This window comes from Neofelis nebulosa, chromosome 4 (assembly GCF_028018385.1).
Source record: "Neofelis nebulosa isolate mNeoNeb1 chromosome 4, mNeoNeb1.pri, whole genome shotgun sequence".
NCBI classification, from domain to species: Eukaryota; Metazoa; Chordata; class Mammalia; order Carnivora; family Felidae; genus Neofelis; species Neofelis nebulosa.
In genome coordinates, this window is record NC_080785.1 from 95442023 (window position 1) to 95462766 (window position 20744).

The 20744-nt window shown below is 42.5% G+C and overlaps 1 protein-coding gene and 1 long non-coding RNA gene across 6 annotated transcripts in view; one reads left to right on the forward strand and one right to left on the reverse strand.

Moving 5' to 3' along the window:
- Window positions 1-2599, forward strand: part of POU6F2 (POU class 6 homeobox 2) — a 495570-nt gene extending 492971 nt beyond the window's left edge. The window contains exon 11 of one of the 2 annotated variants that reach the window (XM_058725455.1): window positions 2196-2599. In XM_058725455.1, coding sequence (XP_058581438.1) covers window positions 2196-2323 — 128 coding nt within the window. In that variant the 3' untranslated portion in view covers window positions 2324-2599. Of the gene's footprint in view, window positions 1-869; window positions 1101-2195 lie in introns of those variants that run through there. The other variant, XM_058725456.1, reaches the window with a different exon arrangement.
- LOC131509585 (uncharacterized) overlaps window positions 1-20744 on the reverse strand; it is a 139338-nt gene that overhangs the window by 40063 nt on the left and 78531 nt on the right. The gene's annotated exons all lie outside the window — the stretch shown is intronic.

Below are 20744 nucleotides of genomic sequence, written 5' to 3' on the forward strand. Positions count from 1 at the left end.
GGGAGCAGTTGTTCCTGGGATATACAAATAGAGCGGAAAGTTAGAAGACAAATTTAAACAATTGGAATTGGGGGCTGGGTTCTTGAGGGGAAAAGAAGTTGTAGCAATCAAGTGCCTCCACTAGAAGGAAAAAAATCTAGAAGCGGCTTGTCTAACACAGCAGAATAGCCTTCACCATTAGAACTAGGGGATTATTTCATTTTTCAAAATAACTTACTCAAAAGATCGGTGGGCCGAAATAACCTAGTAGGCCAGAAGGAAAGGGTGAGAGGCGAGGATGGCTGGGCAGGTGGCCACCCGGATCCCGCAGGTATAGGCAAAATGTGTTCAGTCAAAGGAGCTGGCAAAGAGAACCACCGATGTGCACACCGTCTAGATGCAAATGTTCCCGAATAGTTAATTACTAATCACACTCATGTGCTCTGTAGAAGTAAATTATGAAAGAAAAAAAAACCCTCAAGTTTCTCGACTGAAGAGAAATGTTATCTTCTTTCCCTAACACACTCCCTCCCCCGTGGGAGTTTGAGTTTCTTCTGTCGGCCCCTCGGCTGGTGATGTCAGTGCAATGGTATGAGCGTCTCCACCCCACCCCCCCTCTCAGACGGCTCATGATTCACGCAGCAGTCAGGAGGCCACCAGCAAGGAAACTCAGAAAGAAATCCCGCAAGAGGCATCATTCGCCTGTGAAGGTGTTTCCACTGGACCAGTCTGATGCTAACTGGACCACGGCTAATGGACCACGGCTAACTTGATCTTCAATGCCAACGACATCACGGCACCCATTTCGCCACCACCAAATCCACCGCACAAACACCAACAACCCAGAAATCCAAAAACGTATCAATTAAACAGATTTTGTATTCTCCTAGGACCTGCTCCAAATTCCGTCAAGTAAAGCTCCCCAGGAAGAGAAGTTAACAAGAGGACATATAACGGATGCTAAATGTGTAAACATATGCCAGCAGCTGCTGCATAAGGCCTGCTCCGTTCGGAGATCTATAATTGGGAGGGGATAACTAGGACAGTGAAAATAAAAAATAAAAGTGATCTTCCAGAGTGGAATAAAAAAGAAATATATTCATCCCACAGTCGTAAAACCATTCATGTGCAGTGATTTTTTTTATAGTTTTATAATTTTGTATTGTTTTATAAATTATTTATAAGGTGTTGTAATGCTTCTTATATTAATTTTTTACAGATGAATTTTTTGCTACAAGGCATAAAAAGGTGCCTGAACAAATTCTTAGGAATATAAATTATATTGTGTGACTTGTAAGTCTTCGGGACCTCACCTACTGCTTAATTTTTATTATGACATTTCTTATTTCCACTTGTAAACAACTTCATATGCCAACAGCACTTAAGCGTCTTTTATGTTCCCATGAACTGAAGGTTAAGGTTGCCACTAACAAAAAATAAAAGCCACTCCAGGCACATGTGATTGTATTCCAAGCTTCAATATTTTTCTTACATATTCCTAAATCACGGTCAGCTTCATTTCCTTCATGGTTTGATGAGAACGAAAAATGACCAATGTTATATTTCACCCTTGTTTGTGGGCTTTTTTCTTCTTTTTCAACCAAAAAAACCATTTTGAACCGCTGAGAGTTTTAATTGCATTTGCAAGGTTTTGGTTTCTATATGTTGTAATCACACCATACACACACGCACACGCACACACACACACACACACACACCCCACAAAAGAGGGAACAAAACAGCAAAAGGAGCTAGGAAAAAAGAAAACCAAGTAGAGGCGTATCAAAGAACTCAAGCTATAACCAAAAAGAAATTGTAAAATGCCTTTGCTCATCTTCTCTACGCTGGACCAAAGCTCAGTATTTGTAGGTATATGCACATTGTATAGATATGGCTTAAATGTTGCTGACAATCTTGCAATACTAAACTGTTCCTATTTTAAGAAAAAAAAAAGAAATACAAACTGTTCATCAATGTTTTACCTCAGCACTCTACTTGTACCCAGTTAATGACCAAGCTTAAAAAAAAATGGAGAAAAAGGAAATTGATTTTCATTTCAATGTTTGACTGTAAAATCTGTTTGGATAACATTTTGTAATGAGCTTTTCGTCACGTGGTTTGCTTGTCTTCAACTTGAAATTATGTGAGGCACATTTGTTTATTTGTTGTTAAGAAAGTGATTTTTTTTTGTTTTTGTCCTACGTGCTGTGATCTAGACTGGTCACCAGGGTCACTGATGAGGCACCACAGAGAGCTGCCTCTCCATGCGTGGGGCAGGCAGCAGGAAGGAGGGCAGGAAAACCGACTGGGTTGTTTTGAAAAAATCATCATGATGAGAAGTTGACATGATGGACTTGTGACCAAGAAGCCAAACTGGATATTTAAAAGCTCCTTACTTGCTCTGACATTGAAACCAAAGCTGATTTATCTGCACAGGTTGCTTAATGTTTAAAAAAAAACAAAAAAACAAAAAAACAAAAAAAAAAAACCTGACGAAACTGTACTTAATCTAGAGCAATATCTGTATGGTCAGTAAAGCTGCACTTTGTGTATTTCTTAACAGCTTCAGATCTGTCACTTTTAATTTGTACCATAAAAAATAAAGAATTGTTTGACATGAGCTTCTAGGCTAAGCGTGTCTTCAACTCAGATATGTCATTTAAATTGCAAGCATGTAAATGAGCGTGTGTTGTAATGGTAGCTGTTAAGAAGAGGAAGGGAATCCAGGCAGACCGGTTAATGTCATGATTGTTTCAACTTTTCCAATAAAATACTAGATAAATTAGGACTCCGTTGGTTGCAGGTTACAGAAAGCCAACTTAAACTTGCAGAAACAAAAAGAGATCTTGCTGTTTTGACCCGACCAGGAGCACAGCTGGATACAGTGGTTCCAAGCAGCTCATCGGCTTGCCCTGCTCGGCTTCCTTCTCCGACGGAGACCCCAGATGTTAAGTCTTGTGCGCCTGTCTCTAAATGAGGAGTTGTGCTGGGGAATGAGGTACTTGAATCGGCCACTCAGGGTCACAGACCCTTCCTGTCTATTGGCGGCGGTGGGGGGGGGGGGTGGTCCATGTGATAACAACCCTGCAGGACCCCAAGGATGAAGGAGGAAGTCTCCACAAGACCCTGAAGACAGAAGACGGAAACTAAATAGTAGGCAGACAAAACCCGCAGCCACCCCAGTCTCCTACTAACACCCAGCTGTGTGTCACATATTATAGAGGATTCTGCTCTTAAGCAATGTCTGTCAGTGCATGTTCTAGAAAATTTTGGCATTTAGAATATGCTCCTGATTCAGTTTAACGTGAATTAATGTTGTTTTGTAATTAACTAAATCAAAAGGAAGGTGGGTATATCTTGTCAAAATACCAGTTAAAAAAAAATATTTTTAATTAGAATCACAATCTGCATATCTTTAATGACCTTCAGCAAACATTTCTTATGCTACATGGAGGTCCATACATCAACTTCATCTTGTTATTGATAGAAGTGCTGCAGGGCAAGCAAAAGAACCAAAAATCAGAGTGTCCGTACATTATAACTAGGCAAGGAAAGTGGCCAGGAAGCTCCGAGATGGATTTTTAAGAGGAGCAAAAAAAATCCTGATACTTCTGCCTTCGTGGGCAGTGAAAGACAAAATATAGTCGTTGTCAAGCTTTCTTTCCATTTAAAATACTCTAAAAATACTCTGAGCAAAGGTCATGCCTATAATTAAGCCTATTATTATAAAATGTTTGATAATATATCTTTAAAAAGATAGCCATCTCAACTATACTCAAATTAAAAATAAAATAAGTATGTCAAAGAGGTACCTGGACTTCCATCTTCATTACAGCATTATTCACAGTAGCCAAGATATAAAAATAAATGGGGTTGTCTTTTGTTCATTATAGAAATGCTTAATATACTGAAGGGACACAATTATTTCAACTGTCACAATAAAAATCTACTAGTTTCCACCTACCAACATTGGCACGTTCAGCAAAGTTGGGTTCTACCATCATGCTGGGCCGAAGAGAAAGACCAGGAAAATATCAACTTAAAAAGTCATAATTGTCTCCATGCTTAATAAGGACATTCCAGCACCAATAATACAATATTTGGGCAACAACCACTGATATAAATATAATTTCTTTGTAATTATATATATGAATCACTTTATTAATATATACTTTACCTATTATAAGTCTTATAATAAAATCTAATAAAATAGAAAACAAAAAGATGAAAATAAAATAAGATCCCCACCACTTACATTCAGTCATTCCATACTCCACAAATACCTGCTAAACACTTCCTATGTGCCAGAAACTTTTTGTTGTGGACACGCAGAAATAAACAAAATGAATCCTTGTCTTTAAGAAACTTAGAATCACTCCAGGTTTCTTGTGTTGTAATATTTCACAAATAAATTTCAGAATGTAAATGATGAAACACAGTTCTGAAGCTGATTTGAAACCAGTAAATGAACGGGCAGAAATAGCCCGAGTTCCAAGACAATCACCAATACCTGTTTTAAAAGGCTCCAAAGGCTGTCCCAATACAATTTTCCACTAAGCCAACCATATACGTGTCATCTGTTCAGCGGCAAGTGTAGCAGGACAATAGTTGATGAAGTTAATCAAAAATCCGTAGTTGGAAAGAGTTCAGGAGCAAGCTGTCACAAAGCAGATGAAACCGGCTCCTCATTAACGCACACAGGTCTGGGTTTCTTCTCCATCATTCCTCCCTTTGAAAGGAGTCTAAGCAAACAGCCCTTGAGAACCTTTCTGCTTATCAGCACTACCAAGAGAAAGCCATGGTCAAGGGAAAAAGAAGACACCTGTGGAGGTTTTCTATGTATTAGGTGAAAATCTATCTAGAACATATGAAACATCACTGTGTTTTCTTAAAGTGGATTGTGGACATAATTTACATTCTTCTTTATGGGCTCTCTCCATCTATCTTCATCTATCTCCACTTATTTTGTTTTGTTTTGTTTTGTTTTGTTCTGTTTATTTATTTTGAGAGAGAGAAAGAGCATGTGTGCTCACACATGAGCCAGGGAGAGGCAGAGAGAGAAGGAGAGAGAGAATCCCAAGCAGATTCTTCACTGTTAGCACAGAGCCCGAAGTGGGGCTTCATTTCACAGTTTGGGAGATCATGATCTGAGCCCAAATCAAGAGCCAGACGCTCAACCAACTGAGCCACCCAAGCGCCCCTTTATCCTTGTTAATGGCTCCACCCATCAGCGATCCAAAGCAGAGGTCTAGAAGTCATCCTTGACCCCTGTACACACCCACATACACATCTCCAAGTCACCACAAATCCTGGCAATTGTGCCTCATGAATTCCTTTTGACTCTGTTAACCTGAAAATGAAGAGCCACAGTAAGAGGCAAACGAGCACTTATTTGGCATCAAAGAATTGCAATTCAGGGAGAAAAGATTCAGGTGGAAACCCAAATAGCGTCCTGCTTGTAGGATGGAAGGAAGCAAGGGGTTATCATAAGGAGAAGGAAGAGGGACAGTTACATGAGTTGAGGGGGAGAGAAAGCTTTTCTATAGGTGTTAACAGGCTAAGCTGCTCTGGGTTAAACACTCTGTCTTCAGAAAGTCCACAACCATCAGCCTTGTGATCAGGAGGTCCATACTCGCACCGACTTCTCAAGCAATTGTTTAAACAATTGCCGTTTTCAATGAGAAAGAATGAAATATGGCCCTTTGTAGCAACGTGGATGGAACTGGAGAGTGTGATGCTAAGTGAAATAAGCCATACAGAGAAAGACAGATACCATATGTTTTCACTCTTATGTGGATCCTGAGAAACTTAACAGAAACCCATGGGGGAGGGGAAGAAAAAAAAAAAAGGAGGTTAGAGTGGGAGAGAGCCAAAGCATAAGAGACTCTTAAAAACTGAGAACAAACTGAGGGTTGATGGGGGGGTGGGAGGGAGGGGAGGGTGGGTGATGGGTATTGAGGAGGGCACCTGTTGGGATGAGCACTTGGTGTTGTATGGAAACCAATTTGACAATAAATTTCATATATTGGAAAAAATAAATAAAATAAATAAACAATTGCCGTTTTGCCCAGTCCAAACAAAGACAGGTAAGACCATTTCTCTGCAGCGGCCACTCCTGGTCTGTTTTTAAATGGCTGCAGTCATGTCAGTTTTCCACACTCTGTCTCCTGGTCTCCATCCCCTACTGCCACTACTTAGTTCAAACCTGCCCACCTGTCGCCTGGACCACCGTGACATGCTCCTCCTGGTCTCTCTACCCATCCTATACGTGCCCCCCAAGATATCATTCTAAAAGGCCAACATGAACCTATTTCTCTCTTAAAATCTTCCCTATGCTAACCATTGCCTTCTGAGTGAACACAAAACTCCAGCACAGCTGGCCCTTTCATGACGTGGCCCTTATTTACTTCTTTAGCCTCACCTCTCATCAATTCTCAAACCAAACTTCCTAAAATTTCTTCGCTACCCAAGGAACATTCTGTGCTTCTGCTTGGGACATCCATCCACTGCACTGTTAACCTATCCAACTTCTACCCATTCTTTAAGGCTCAATTCTGTTCAATTCCACAAAATTGCTACTGGATTTCCACCATGTGCCAGGCACTGGGCTGCTTTCAGCGTACGTGTACTGAGCTTGCATGTTTATCGGTCACCACTTACATGTTACAAAATCACTGCCAGAGACCTCTGAATGACCTACGGATTTGGCTTACCTGTGGACTTGGAGTTTGGCAATATATTCTTTTAGCCAGTTGTCATTCGTATGTGGCAGACGTTCCTGTAGCGGTTATTTTATATCTGTATAATTTTTAAAGTTCTTTCATGTACAGCAGTCCCCCCCTTATGCACAAGGGAGATGGCCCAAGACCCCCAGCGGATACCTGAAGCTGTGGACAGTACTGAACCCTATATATACTCTGTCTTTTCCTATAATACACAGTGACGATAAAGTTTAATGTACAAACTAGGCACAGTAAGAGATTAGTAACGATAACTAATAGTAAAGAGGAACAATTATAGCAATATGCTATAATAAAAGTTATATGAATGTGGTCTCTCTCTCAAGATGTCTTACTGTACCGTACACATCCTTCTTCTTGTGATGAGGAGACCTGATCAAATGCCTAGTGATGAGATGATGTGAGGTGAACGACGTAGGCATTGTGACATAGCATTGAGCTACTACTGATTTTCTGAAGATACATCAGAAGGAAGATCATCTGCTTCCAGGCTGGTTGACCATGGGTAACGGAAACCACGAAAAGTGACACCATGGATAAGAGGGGACTACTCTACTTTTTTTTTTTATTTGCTCCTAACATAAGCCCTTGGACATGTAGGAGTTTCTATTTTAGAGATGAGAACTAAGTATCATAAAATTAATGGGCTTGACCAAGAGCTCAGAGTTCATGAGTACGGCTGGCATTTAAATATATTAGGAATTAGAGTATTCACCGAGGTGGATACACATTGAACTCCTGTGAAATGGTGTCTGATGCCTGTGTAAAGTACAGTATTTGACATACGGTATAGTTCAGGAAAGGCTGCTGTTGAAGATAAATTCCAATTATCTAATTACCAAGTCCACCATGATTTAGGTGAATGTAGCCTGAATGATTCCTGCTTGGCAGAAATAGTAAAAGATACATAAATGGAAGTTAGAAATGACTGTATATGTCATACGATTCCAACATCACCAAGAGTCACGGGCTCCTCGTAAAAATACAGACTTCCAATTGTTCCAAAGGCAGATGGGTTGAAACCAACTGAAAAGCAAAAGAGAAAGTTTCTAAATCCTTCAGGTTGTTTGACTAATCTCATCAGCAAGTGAAGAACATGAAATAAGCGTAGAAACAGGAAGCTGGCCTGGACCAGCAAGTCCACTCCAGAATTTTTCCTTGATACTCCCATGTCACCCTTAAGAATTTTGGTTGTGCTCCCAACTGTCAAGTGCTTCTAGCTTCAGCAGACCTGATGGGTTGTCATTTAGGAACAAGGCCCACTCTCTTCATTGCTTTATTTGTACTAGTACAGTCTGGCATCTGTGTGGCAGCCTTTGTATGTGTCAGTGGGCTTCATTATCAAGGTCATTAGGGCATTATCTCTGAATATGGTGATGTTTCTAGAATGTTTGGCTATTTGCACACAGGCGATGGTAAGGAAGCCAGTATAATTACACAGATCCAGAACTGAAGTAGCTTCAAAACCTGAACTTCAGTGAAAGAGTAAGAGACCCACATGCAATAACATTAGTAGTGAACCATATTACTGATGCCCCTTCCAGGCGCTCTTATTATGATGCTGGATAAAAGCAGAAAGGAGACAGGCATGTCTTAGATTCCTACTATATGTATGTATTACATCCTCATTTCCAAATTGCGCCCTCTTATCTGAGATTTGCAGCCTTGCCTACACTTACTTATGCTACTAATAAATGTTCTCATAGAGGAAGATCCATCAAGACTTACTTACATCCCAACTGACTAAACTCTCCAACTAATGCCTCATCAAAGTGGATCACTGGGCCTCAGATGAGTCTACTTTGGATCCTGTGGTTCTGGTCACTTAGACCACATCGTGACTACAGACGAAGGAAGAGATCAATTGGGAAACATTTTTGCTTGGTTTTGCTTTCAGCTTTTCTTGCTGACACCTTGTATTTTATAAGTAATCTGTGTTTGTGGAAGAAAAATCAGAAAATCCCAAGAAACAAAGAGTTTCCATTGTCAGCATATTATAGTTCAACTGTTTATCTTTTTATTGGTCTATTTTAACATTTATGAGCTGCCTAATGTGATTATCTTGAACTACAGAGATAGAGGGCAAATCAGGAAATCAAAAATGGAACTCATGTAGCTTGAAATCCCATCTCTATGAAGCACCACAGCTGCATGAGTCGCCCAAACTCAGGAATTATTCTCCCAAAATTTTCGTTAGACCCATCACACAGCTCACCTTAGAGGAAAACACAACAGCCCCCTGGTTGTCCAGGAGATGTGATGCCTGAGACTGTTTCCACACAGGCTTTACTAACCAGGCAAGAGGTACTAGAGAAGAAAAGTAGGTTCTAGTCATGGAGACATGCATCCCCAGGTATTGGCAGGACTGTAGTGCCGAACATCATGAATCCCTTCTTAGGTTGAGACCTTCTGCCTTACGTTAAAAAAAAAAAAAAATGGTTTCCTCTCCATATAAGTCCAAACCATATCAACACTTTGGGTGACCATATCACGTTCACATCAAACATTATACACACGCGCCCAATGGAGAACCAGTCTAGGCTATAACAGCACAGAAAGATAACTTAAACCCATCAAACCCATTCCCTGCCATCTAATTTGACAACACACACCCCAACACACACACATCAAATATAAGATACTATTAGTTTTTCCCTTTTGGGGAAAAGAAAACTAAAGCAGAGAGAGGCTGTCTCAAGCCCTAAGTCTCACGGCTAGTCACTGGAACAATGAAGATAAGAGACCAGGTCTGTCTAGGCTTTAAGGCCTACTTGTCAAGGCCGTACTGAAATATCCTCCAAGCCCACCAACAAAATTCAGGTTCTCCCGAACCTAGATGCCCATGGAATGCGTGGGCATACCTTTTGTGACACTTCTGTTTCTTCCCAGCATGATTTTCCCTCCCAATGCCTGCCACCATGTCTTTTTTGCCCTTCCGGTTTCATGGTGAAAAAACACAGCAGGATCACCCACATTGCAAGAACAAACCCTGGGGCTGACAGTGCACTTCCTTCAGCCCCCGATGCTCACCACCAGTGTCCACCTCAGACCTCTCAGAGAGAGGAGGCACATGGCCAGCCTGAGAGACGATGAATGCCCTAAATACCAACAGATGTTGAACTTTTTCAGCCAAACTACGATAAATCATACCAAAATGGCCCAGCCTTCCTCTCCAGACCTGAGCAGAGAGAGATGGGAAGGATGGTTTGGAGGCCTGCTGATGATAAATGTCTACTTTGGTTACACATCAGGGGGGAATTTTGAAGGGAATGCTGTTAAGAACAACAGGCATGAACAGACTTCCCTTTAATATTGGTGATTAAACAAAATACTACTCATTTGGTTCTCATTCATATGTTGCTTTTCACGAGAATTACAGTTATAATAGAGGTCATAAACTCAAATATTTACAGTGCTGAGAAGTAAAGTGTATGAGTAAAATGAACCCAGGAGAACAGTATAAGAAGAAGGATAAAAAGGAACTGACACTTGGCTTCAATGTCAGGGACGATACGATGTGGTATGGAGTGTGATGGGCTGGAGAACACGTGCCTTATCTAAAGGACGTAACCTTGCCTCAGCTCTGGCCTCTCATCACTGTGTGGGAAAGCAGGGCCAGCATCGGCAGTCCTTCCAGTTTTTCCAGAAAAGCTGAAAGCCCTTATTTTTATGTGAATTATCCTAACTTATAAATATCAGCAACAATTTTTTTTTAATTTAAATATATAGGGACCAAGCAAAATCTATCTAAACACTCTTGGGTTTTGGCCTCTGAATATAATAACTAGACAACTCATAAATTATGAAATCCGGGAACTTGCTGCTCATTATTTAAGTAATCTGGTGATATGTTCACCTGCCCAACACTGTGATTGCAGAAACAGTGCCCCATTCATTTTTTAATATCAAGTACCTACACTGAATATACACTAAGTGCTCAACGAACATTGACTGAGGTCAAGTACAATATCACCACCAAGCTGATCCTTTAGTGGCTATGGTCCTTGGGGACCCCCACGTTACACGGGGAAAACAAAAGGTACTGGCCTGCGATGTATGGGAAATGTATTGACCTGATGTCTCCCAGCACCTGGCATCTCAAGCCCAGCTCAGTGTCTTCCCTAATTCTCTTCTAATTCAGTTTCCTTCCCCAACTTTATAATACCAGTGCCATCAGCGTTTATAATAAAGTCTTTATCAAGAAAAGGAGGAGGGAGGACCTGCACATTTTACTATGATGGATTGAAAACACTGATACACTTGTTGGTGTATTTAGACCATTCATAGATAAAGGAATTATTGATGTAGTTAGATTAATATTTACCATATTTGTAACGGCTTCTATTCATTGCCCTTGTTCCTTGTTTCTTTTCTTGTCTTCCCCTCCCCTTTTTTTTTTCTGCCTTCACTGGTTTACTTGAGCATCTTATATGATCCCCTTTCTCCCCTGTGTCAGCATATCAATTATACTTCTTTATTTATTTTTTTAGTGGTTGCCCTAGAGTTTGCAGTACACATTTACAATTAACCCAAGTCCACTTTCAAATGATGGCATACTGCCTCCTGGAGCTGTCCAAGTATTCTCGAACAGAATATTCCCTATCCTTCCCTGCTGTTCCTTATAATATTGCTGTCATTCACTCACATGTAAGCTGTAATGACTAAATACATTGTCATTATTATTTTGAATCAACTATTATCTGTTAGATCAACTAAGAATAAGAAACACAGGGGTGCCTGGGTGGCTCAATCAGTTAAGCATCTGACTTCAGCTCAGGTCACAATCTCATGGTACATGAGTTTGAGCCCCGCATCAGGCTGTCTGCTGTCAGCACAGAGCCTGTTTGGGTCCTCTGTTCCCCTCTCTCTGCCTCTCCCTTGCTCACTCTCTCTCTCGCTCTCTTTCAAAAATAAATAAACATTTTTTTAAAGAAAGGAAATACTTAAAAAAAAAAAAAATGAGTAAGCCTGGGTGGCTTAGTCAGTTGAGTGCCCGGCACTTGATTTCAAGTCTTGTCATGATCTCATGGTCATGAGGTCAAGCCCAACATCAGGTTCTGTACTGAGATGGAACCTTCTTAAGATTCTCTCTCTTGGGGCGCCTGGGTGGCGCAGTCGGTTAAGCGTCCGACTTCAGCCAGGTCACAATCTCACAGTCCGTGAGTTCGAGCCCCGTGTCAGGCTCTGGGCTGATGGCTCAGAGCCTGGAGCCTGTTTCCGATTCTGTGTCTCCCTCTCTCTCTGTCCCTCCCCCGTTCATGCTCTGTCTCTCTCTGTCCCAAAAATAAATAAACGTTGGAAAAAAAAAAATTAAAAAAAAAAAAAAAGATTCTCTCTCTTTCTCTCCCTTTCCCCCTCCCCTGCTTGTATGCGTGTGTGTTCTCTCTCTCTCTAAAATTAAAAAAAAAGAATAAGAAAAACGAAATGTTTCATCTTACCACCATTTGTTCCTTCTATAATGCCCTTGCTTTATGTAGACCTTTGTCTCTGACCTATATTAAATTCCTTCTCTCAGAAGAATTATTTCCACATCTCTTTCAGCACAGGTCTCTTGACAACGAACTCCCTCCATTTTTTGTTGTCTGAGAAAGTCTGTGTTTCTTCTTCGCTTTTGAAAGATAATTTCACTGGATACAGAATTCTAGGTTGGTGGCCTCTGTCTTCCAACACTTTAAATATTTCACTCCACTTGCTTCTTGCTTGCGTTATCTGAAGAGAAGTCTGATGTACAAGTGAGGGGTTTTCTTCTCTATTTGTAATGCTCTTTGTAATATCACTTTCATTTCAAAAGGGAAGGTTATATAATAGTATTAAATAATCTTAAGGGATTTAAATAGTTCTTTCAAAAATTTTTTAAAAATTTTATAAAGGTTATTAGAGCTAGAAAAACCATAATAGAAGGGAAGAGTTGATTGAACTTTCTAAAAATTATTTTGGGTTCATAAGGTAAAAATGCAGAGAACCAAATCCAAGGCTCCTAAAGCCACCTTCTTATCCCTGAGGATGATAGTCACGTCACATTGAACTTCAGGCTACAATAAAACCACAGAACACTGCCACATAATGTACCGATAAATTAAATACTTCCACCATGTGAAAATATTTATGTTTTCAATCCAAATGGAGCATTTTACCAGCATACCTGCTTCATTGCGTCTCATTGGTTTGGGCCCACATCTCGGCCCACCAAGGTATTTCTCCCCATGATTCTGCCATTTAACAAAAATACTTGCTTGCTCTCAAAGTCTGAGGCCAGCTTTTTGGAGATTCTAAGTGGATGCCTTCGGCCACAAGTTGCAGAAATCACCTCTGCTTTCTTAGATAAAAAGAGGGGATTCGTAGAGAGGGAATTAAGACCTCAGAGAATGGACGTGTGCCTGGGTGATCCGGAGAGGAAAATGTACCGGATCTGTCTCTTGAGGACTAAGAAATGGAAAGCACAACTATCTTTTTGTAGCACCAGCCTCTCTAAACATACTTTCTCCACCATTCTTGGATGTCATCACCCAGAACTCTGATGTTGCCTCTATCTTGAATGAACGCTAAAATACCTTTGTCTTGTTTGGATTTGCTCAAGAGAGTAGCTAATAGGTCAGAACTCTGCCTCATGACTGAAAGCCAGGGGGTGGGGAGAGAAAAAGCCTTAGGCTTTTTACTATCAAGAGTGAGAGGCCAGGCCCCACACACTACACCATGAAGACAACACACCATGGGGAATCCCCCCAGTTGAGCAGTTAGGATTGGACACTGGAAAGTCAGATAAATATCAAAGTTCACCATAAATAGGGTATTTTTATTTCAACAAGTATTTTGGAATAACACAGAGCAGAATTGATATTCAGAGGCTCTCTACCACGGCAGGTAGAACTGTGGATCATAATCAGCCTCTGTTCTGAGTGGCTTGCGTTGTAAAATACTTTGAATATCATCCTGATGCCATCCTGTACATAAAGCTATATGAAGCAGATTGAGCGAAATAAGATGGGTGACAGTGTTAGGTAATATAATTTTAGGTCAAATAGAAAGATGCGATTAATAAGTAATGAGACCACTTTGCTGGTGTGGTTTCTAAATGAGCTCCAAGGACAATTCCAAAGGAGGAGCCCAGAGGTTTTTGATCTTTGGCAGCAGCAGGAGAATAAGGAGGCTATGGCGAGGGATAGTCTGGTTTTTGCTGCGTTTGTTTTTTGTATGTAAATGCTGCTCTTTTTAAGGTCCCAGGATAAATGTAGCCATATTTCTTTTTCGAATCTTTCCTGCACAAAGAAAATATGACTGACCAACTGTTCTTAGTCATGAGCTTTGCAAAGAACCATGATAAGCAACTTGGTCCAAGAAAGGGACTAAACGAAGCATTTCTTTCTAGGGGAGTCAAGGTGTTCAAATCACCTGACATCCACACCAGTGAGAGACAGTTGCAAGGAAAGGCATCGCAATGAGTAACACGAGTACGCATTCAACGGACCAAAAGGATCAACATAAAGAGGAAAAAAACAAACGGGACTCACAAGGTTAAATTTTTAAAAACCAAATTTTAGATGTTAGGGCTGAGAAAACAAACCACCGGGGCCAGAGAAAGTCCCTGCTGGAGACAGCCCTATCTGTTCACTAAACCCTTTTGGTTTTCATCTGCTTGGCTCTGAACACCCAGAGAGGGGCCTCTGTCTGCAGACCTCTCCCCACACCCCACTCCCCCACGTTAGAAGTTGGATCCATCATAACTGAAAAGTTTCCCTCATTCCGAGGAGGCCCATTATTCTTTGCTGTACTTTTAACGACGGTCAATAACTTGTCCCTTTTCCTTCCGTTATTATATTCCTCAGTATTTATAGACGCATCAGTGGTTTCTTTCCTTCAAAATGTGCATATTCAATTCCCTCGATCCCAGCTGACTGCAAAATGCATGATTTTGAAAAGAGTAGGGAGGAGAGGGAGAAACGAGGGTCATCTTTATGATCCTTTGCATATCCCCAGTTTATCAATGTCTCCTCAATAATGTGGAAGGCCAAGCTGGACCAGGCATTTAGTGCTTTAAGTGGGCACATCTACCAGCCCTCCCTACATATTGATCAGCTGATTGATTTTTAAGATTTATAGAAATGCACTCACTGCCAAGGTCTCTGGGCACCTCTATGACAGTAACATTAAGCAACATAAAGAGGTAGATGTTCCTTGTCCCAAAGGTTTCCTCTTGCCACTCAAGAGGCTTTTTTTTTTTTAATGCACATTAAAAGGTAGACTTGATGCCATGCACTGAAGGTCGTCTGAACAAGGTTTGCTCAGAAAGCAAAAGGAAAAAGTTTTCTCAGCCCTGGAAAGCACCTGTTCAGCAGCAGCAGCTCTTTTTTGTTTGGGTCCCGTTGTCCTTCCTGGATGTCCTGGACGTCCTAATGCACAGGCCTCAAGACTCCCACACACAAGTGACCACCACTTCCTTGCCAGTGACAACCTTAGCCCCACTTTGTTTTCTCATCTCCTAGATAAAAATTGGTGAGACTCTCAATCACTGAACTGCCGCTCCCCATTTCCCAAAAGCACCCAATCGAGAATGAGCCTCACTTCCTTAAACCCTCCCTGACATCACTCCGCACAAACCCAAGTCCTATAGCAAGTCTCCCCTGACTCCTCGTCCCCAGACACCCACCTGTGGTGCCCCTACTATGCGGTTTCCCTTGCTGCTGCTGCAGCAAGGGAATGGAGTGAATTTTGTTAGACTATAGGAGTGTTTCTGGTGGCTTTTGATGGATAGGCTTTGGCAGTACCTGGAAGTGAGGCGCCACCATAATAAATACTTTAAAAAGTACCCCTGGTGGGGGGGGGGGCCTGAGTGGCTCAGTAGGTTAAGCGTCCGACTCTTGGTTTCGGCTCAGATCATGATCTCACGGTTCCATGAGTTTGAGCCCCACATTGGGCTCTGTGCTGATGGTGCAGAACCTGCTTGTGATTTTCTCTCTCCCTCTCTCTCTGCCTCTTTCTCTCTCCATCTCTCAAAATAAACAAATAAATTTATAATTTAAAAAGTATATATCACTGGCTAATAAGTAATTAGTGCATTGAGGAACCGGTTATTGGAGGCTACGAAGATGATACATGGCATGAGGTGGTGAACCATGGGTAAAATGTCACCTGTGATTGCTTGGAAGGTAAATAATGTTCTTCATGGACTCGCAGCTCTAGGGAGATGGCTGGAAAACAGCATTAGTAGACGTGTTGGCTGTTGCTGGCAGCTGTTGACAAGGTACCAGAAGAAAAAGATAAGTTCAGGAAAGTATCTGCAGGGTGCCAGTAAGAATGAGACAGGTAAGAGTCTGGAAATTCAGGGACTTGTAGGCTGAAAGAAGAAAGCCATTCAACCCCAACTGGGAAAAGAGAAAAGTGAGGTGGCCTCTGACCAATAAGGGCAAATAAGACTCAGCCTTTTAAAGTTTTTTTTCATTATTTTTTTAACGTTTATTCATTTTTGAAAGAGAGAAAGAGACAGCACAAGCAGGGGAGGGGCAGAGAGAGAGAGACATGGAATCCAAAGCAGGCGCTAAGCTTTAAGCTGTCAGCACAGAGCCCAACGGGGGGCTCTAACTCATGAACCGTGAGATCATGACCTGAGCCTCATGACCTGAGCCGAAGTCGGACACTTCGGCCAACTGAGCCACCCAGGCACCCCTTTAAAGGGTCACTACTATGAACCATTGTTAAAAACTTTAAGGGCACCTGGGTGGCTCAGTTGGCTGGGAGTCCAACTTCGGCTCAGGTCATGGTCTCACTGTCCCGAGTTCCAGCCCCATGTCCAGCTCTGTGCTGATAGTTCAGAGCCTGGAGCCTGTTTCAGATTCTGTGTCTCCCTCTCTGTCTCTGCCCCTCCTCCACTCGTGCTCTGTCTCTCTATCTCTCTAAAAAATAAATAAACATTAAAAAAATTTTACAACCTTTGAATGGGTTCAAGCATCTCAGAGGAAAGGTTCAACCAAGGGTGTGGTGTGCAGAAAATCCTTTCTGTTAGAATATCTCAGTCCATAGAGACAAAGTGTGGATCTTCCATCCACACCTGACAAACTCAAGGGGCTGGACTGTTAGCATGAGCGAAAGAAAGAACTGGAGTGGGGACAAAAAGGCAAAGAATTACAGAAAATCTAAGAAGTGTGCCTAGAGGGGCGCCTGGGTGGCGCAGTCGGTTAAGCGTCCGACTTCAGCCAGGTCACGATCTCGCGGTCCGTGAGTTCGAGCCCCGCGTCAGGCTCTGGGCTGATGGCTCGGAGCCTGGAGCCTGTTTCCGATTCTGTGTCTCCCTCTCTCTCTGCCCCTCCCCCGTTCATGCTCTGTCTCTCTCTGTCCCAAAAATAAATAAAAAATGTTGAAAAAAAAAAATTTAAAAAAAAAAAAAAAAAAAAAAAAAGAAGTGTGCCTAGAAAAGACTTGTGGGCGTGGCTCATGGAACTGAGAGGAATCAACTAGATCAAGGGTCGGCAAACTTCTACAAAAGGACGTACAGGAAATAGATCCGGTCTTGTAGGCCATACTGTCTCTGTTACAACTATGTAATTCTTCTGTTGTAAGGTCAAAGCAGCCGTAGACAATATGTGAATGTCTCTGTTCCAATAAAACTTTGTTAACAAAAACAAGGGGTGGCCTGGACTTGGCCCATCAGCCATAGTTTGCTGGCCCCTGAACTCGGTAAGCTTGGAAGTCATTGTACAGCTAAGGAAACCACAGCTGAGATTAGAGAAGTCTGTTATTGGGGCACCAGGGTGGCTCAGTCGGTTAACCGTCCAACTTTGGCTCAGGATATGACCTCACGGTTGGTGAGTTTGAGCCCCGCATTGGGCTCTGTGCTGACAGCTCGGAGCCTGGAGCCTGCTTCAGATTCTATGTCCTCCTCTCTCTCTGGCCCTTCCCCTCTCGAGCTCTGTCTCTCTTTCTCTCTCTCAAAAGTAAATAAACATTAAAAAATTAAAAAAAAAAAAAAAGGAAGAAAAGTCTGTTATTGACTATTTGAAACATAAAACAACTCTATCCTTATTGCTGTTCCAGAGTTCTGCCCGGGGCCCTTTCCTCTCATTTTATATTCCCTCCCTGGTGAGCCCAATCCAAAGCTCCTCTAGTTTCAAGAAACAGTTACGCATTTGAGCTATACTGAGTTCAAAAAGGGGGAATTAATTACAAGGGGCACAAGCTTTATTACTTATTACAAGCACTTGGAAAACCGGGCAGCTAGCTACTCAATAAATCTCTTCCTTCCCCCATCTCTCAGTGTCTCTCTTTCTCTCTCTCTCTCTCTCAGCCAGCTTTCCATGTTCCTCTGTGAATATGCCAGCCTATGATCTTGGTGGTCTAACCAACTACGGCTGAGGAAGCACAGTTAGCATCACCCAGACTTGGATTCTGGACTTTACCCATGATGGTGAGGCAGTTTAGTGGGGGTCAGGGTAGAAGGGAAGGGACCAGGCTGGGTACATAGTGCTGCAAGTATCCTACGAGGCCACATGACCTTTCCTGATGTAGGTCCTCTCTACCACTCAACCTCATGCATCATGACTCTTGTGCAATCCTTCATGCCCCAGCCATCCTGCACTCATCTTGCCACCCTCTTTCTCTCTTATCTTCCAGCCTTCACCTGAGCTCCTCCCTTGCCTGGGAGCACATTTTCCTCTCAGTGGCTAACTCCTTCTTGCTTACCTCATCTCCAGGTAGGTGGAATTTCCTCCAACCAATCTTCCAAAATAAAGTTAAATGAGTCTCCTCTGTACTCCCCTGCCTTCTGGATCATCGGAGCAGGTAGCACGCTATACTACATACTGACCTACCTTTCCAACAAGCCCATCAACTTTTCAAGGGCTACTTTCCCAGAACTTGTGCCTGTACCTGCCTGGCACATCATCAGTGATCAATAGATGCTTGCTAAACACATAACCCTACCAACTCCCCAGATTCCCCTTCTTTCTTGGTGCCACCTTGCTGACCTTCCCAATCCATCATTCCAACAACGATGTCACAAACTTTCTCAGTCCCCTCACGCTCTGGATCACCACGTCCTACCAGGCCTGCTCATCCTCAACCCTGATTCAATTCAAACCTTTCTTTTCTTCCTGGGCAGCCCAATGCTGCTGGAAAAATTACAGGCAGATGTTGGATGCTACCATTTCAATCTAAAGTCTCTAGTCTCCGTGGAGAAATGAGTGGAATTTTGTAACTTTCAGCTATTTTGCAACTTTCCTTAGTCTGGCACGTTTTCCAGCCTCTAGGCTGCTGTCCTAAAATTTTCTTGGCATGGATTTTGACTTAAGTCTTATTTTCTGGCTGCCATGTTCTGGGCTGCATGGACATGTTGGGGGAGCTAAGACAAGACGGTTCTGTGAGGTCTGCTGACATGGGGACTCAGGTTGTGTCCATGGCAGGGTGTGAGACTATTCAGTAGGGTGAGGCGAAAGACAGTGGGATCTACAGGTGCCTTCAAGATCCAATTCAAGATTCAAGGCACAGTGATGTTGACCTAGTAACAGATCCTTAGCCAGTAGAGCATTCTAGGGATTCTGAGAACAGCGAGGTGGCTATCATTCAGATGTATGCTTAAGCCAGCTCCTGAATACTTGTCTGTATACAAGCAAGAAAGAAATAAAAATGGGGAAATATGGCGGTACAGCAGCAGCCACCTGCTGGGGCCACTGGTGGAAACCCACGGTGCCCAGGGGATTACAGAAAACCCCGACAGAGTGAACATGTCCCTGAGCACATAAAAGATGCTCTGTAACCCCTGAAATAGTTGTGGGGCTCTTTGAGGGGCTTCCGGGTCTAATGAAAAAGGGGATGTGGAGCTGGAGTGACCCAGGTGACCCCACCTCTGGGTGCTGCATTTGCCTCTTCCATACAGGCCATGAGATATAGTCTTCCACAATTTCTTACCTCATTTCCAAACACTAAGCCCAGATTCTGCACCTGCATTCCTGCAACAGGAATGACAGAAATGAGAGGGAGAGAACAGGCTAGAGCACCCATCAGGGGTTGGAGGGCGTGCTGATGAAAAAGAACAAAGGTCGAGTGAGCAGATCTGAGTTGAGGGAGCCTGATCTCAGGGAAACTGAAAGAAAATCCAAACTCATTCTAAACCACCATTGTCTTCCTTTAAAAATGGTTCCTTCTCAGTAATCTTTGTGTTTTCTGGGGCACCTGGATGGCTCAGTTGATTAAGTGTCTAGCCCCTGGTTTCGGCTCAGGTCATGATCTCACAGTTCATGGGATCAAACCCCATGTCAGGCTCCATGCTCACAGCAAGGAGCCTGCTTGGGATTCTCTCCCTCTCTCCCCCTGCCTCCCTTGTATGTGCTTGCTGTCTCTCTCTCTCTTTCTCAAAATAAATAAATAAATAAAGCATTTAAAAAATTATAAATAATAATCCTTGTATTTCCAGTGACAGGTGCAAGTGCCCAACCCCTAATAAAAGCAAGATGAATAAATGAATGAACAAGTAGATAAATTAATGACTCCCCTCGCTATGGAGACTTGATGTCTCCTAGAGAAAAGAGATTTGAGAATGATAGACTTCATAGCTAAACTAATATTGGCCCACGGACTTCATCTGGATCCATGAATATGGATACAGGAGATGGTGTCTGTCTTCAGCACAGAGGCTCAGAACTCTGGGGAGAAGGAAAACTTACTCAAATTCAAGCCGTGGCCACATCAACACCTCACCATGTATTAATCACATGGCCCACCCAGAAAAGCCATACCTACCATGGCCCTCCAGCGTGAGGGCTGAGGGCTGAAAGGGAGAGGAGGCAGCAAGGAAAACAGAAGAAGCAGCCAGCTCCACAAACACAAAACCAAGCCACGGTGGCAGCTTCAGTTTGGAAGGGACAGATGACTTCATCTGAGCTGAGGTCCAACTCAGGAAGGGAGAGGGTGTTTTACTTGCCGTGATCTTGTCTGAATCCCTTTAAGAGTGAACTGTTGGATCAAAATATATTCCCAGTGTGTGGTTTTCCTGGGCCTGGATGTAAAATGAACTAGGGTTCTTCTTAAGCCATGGCAGGA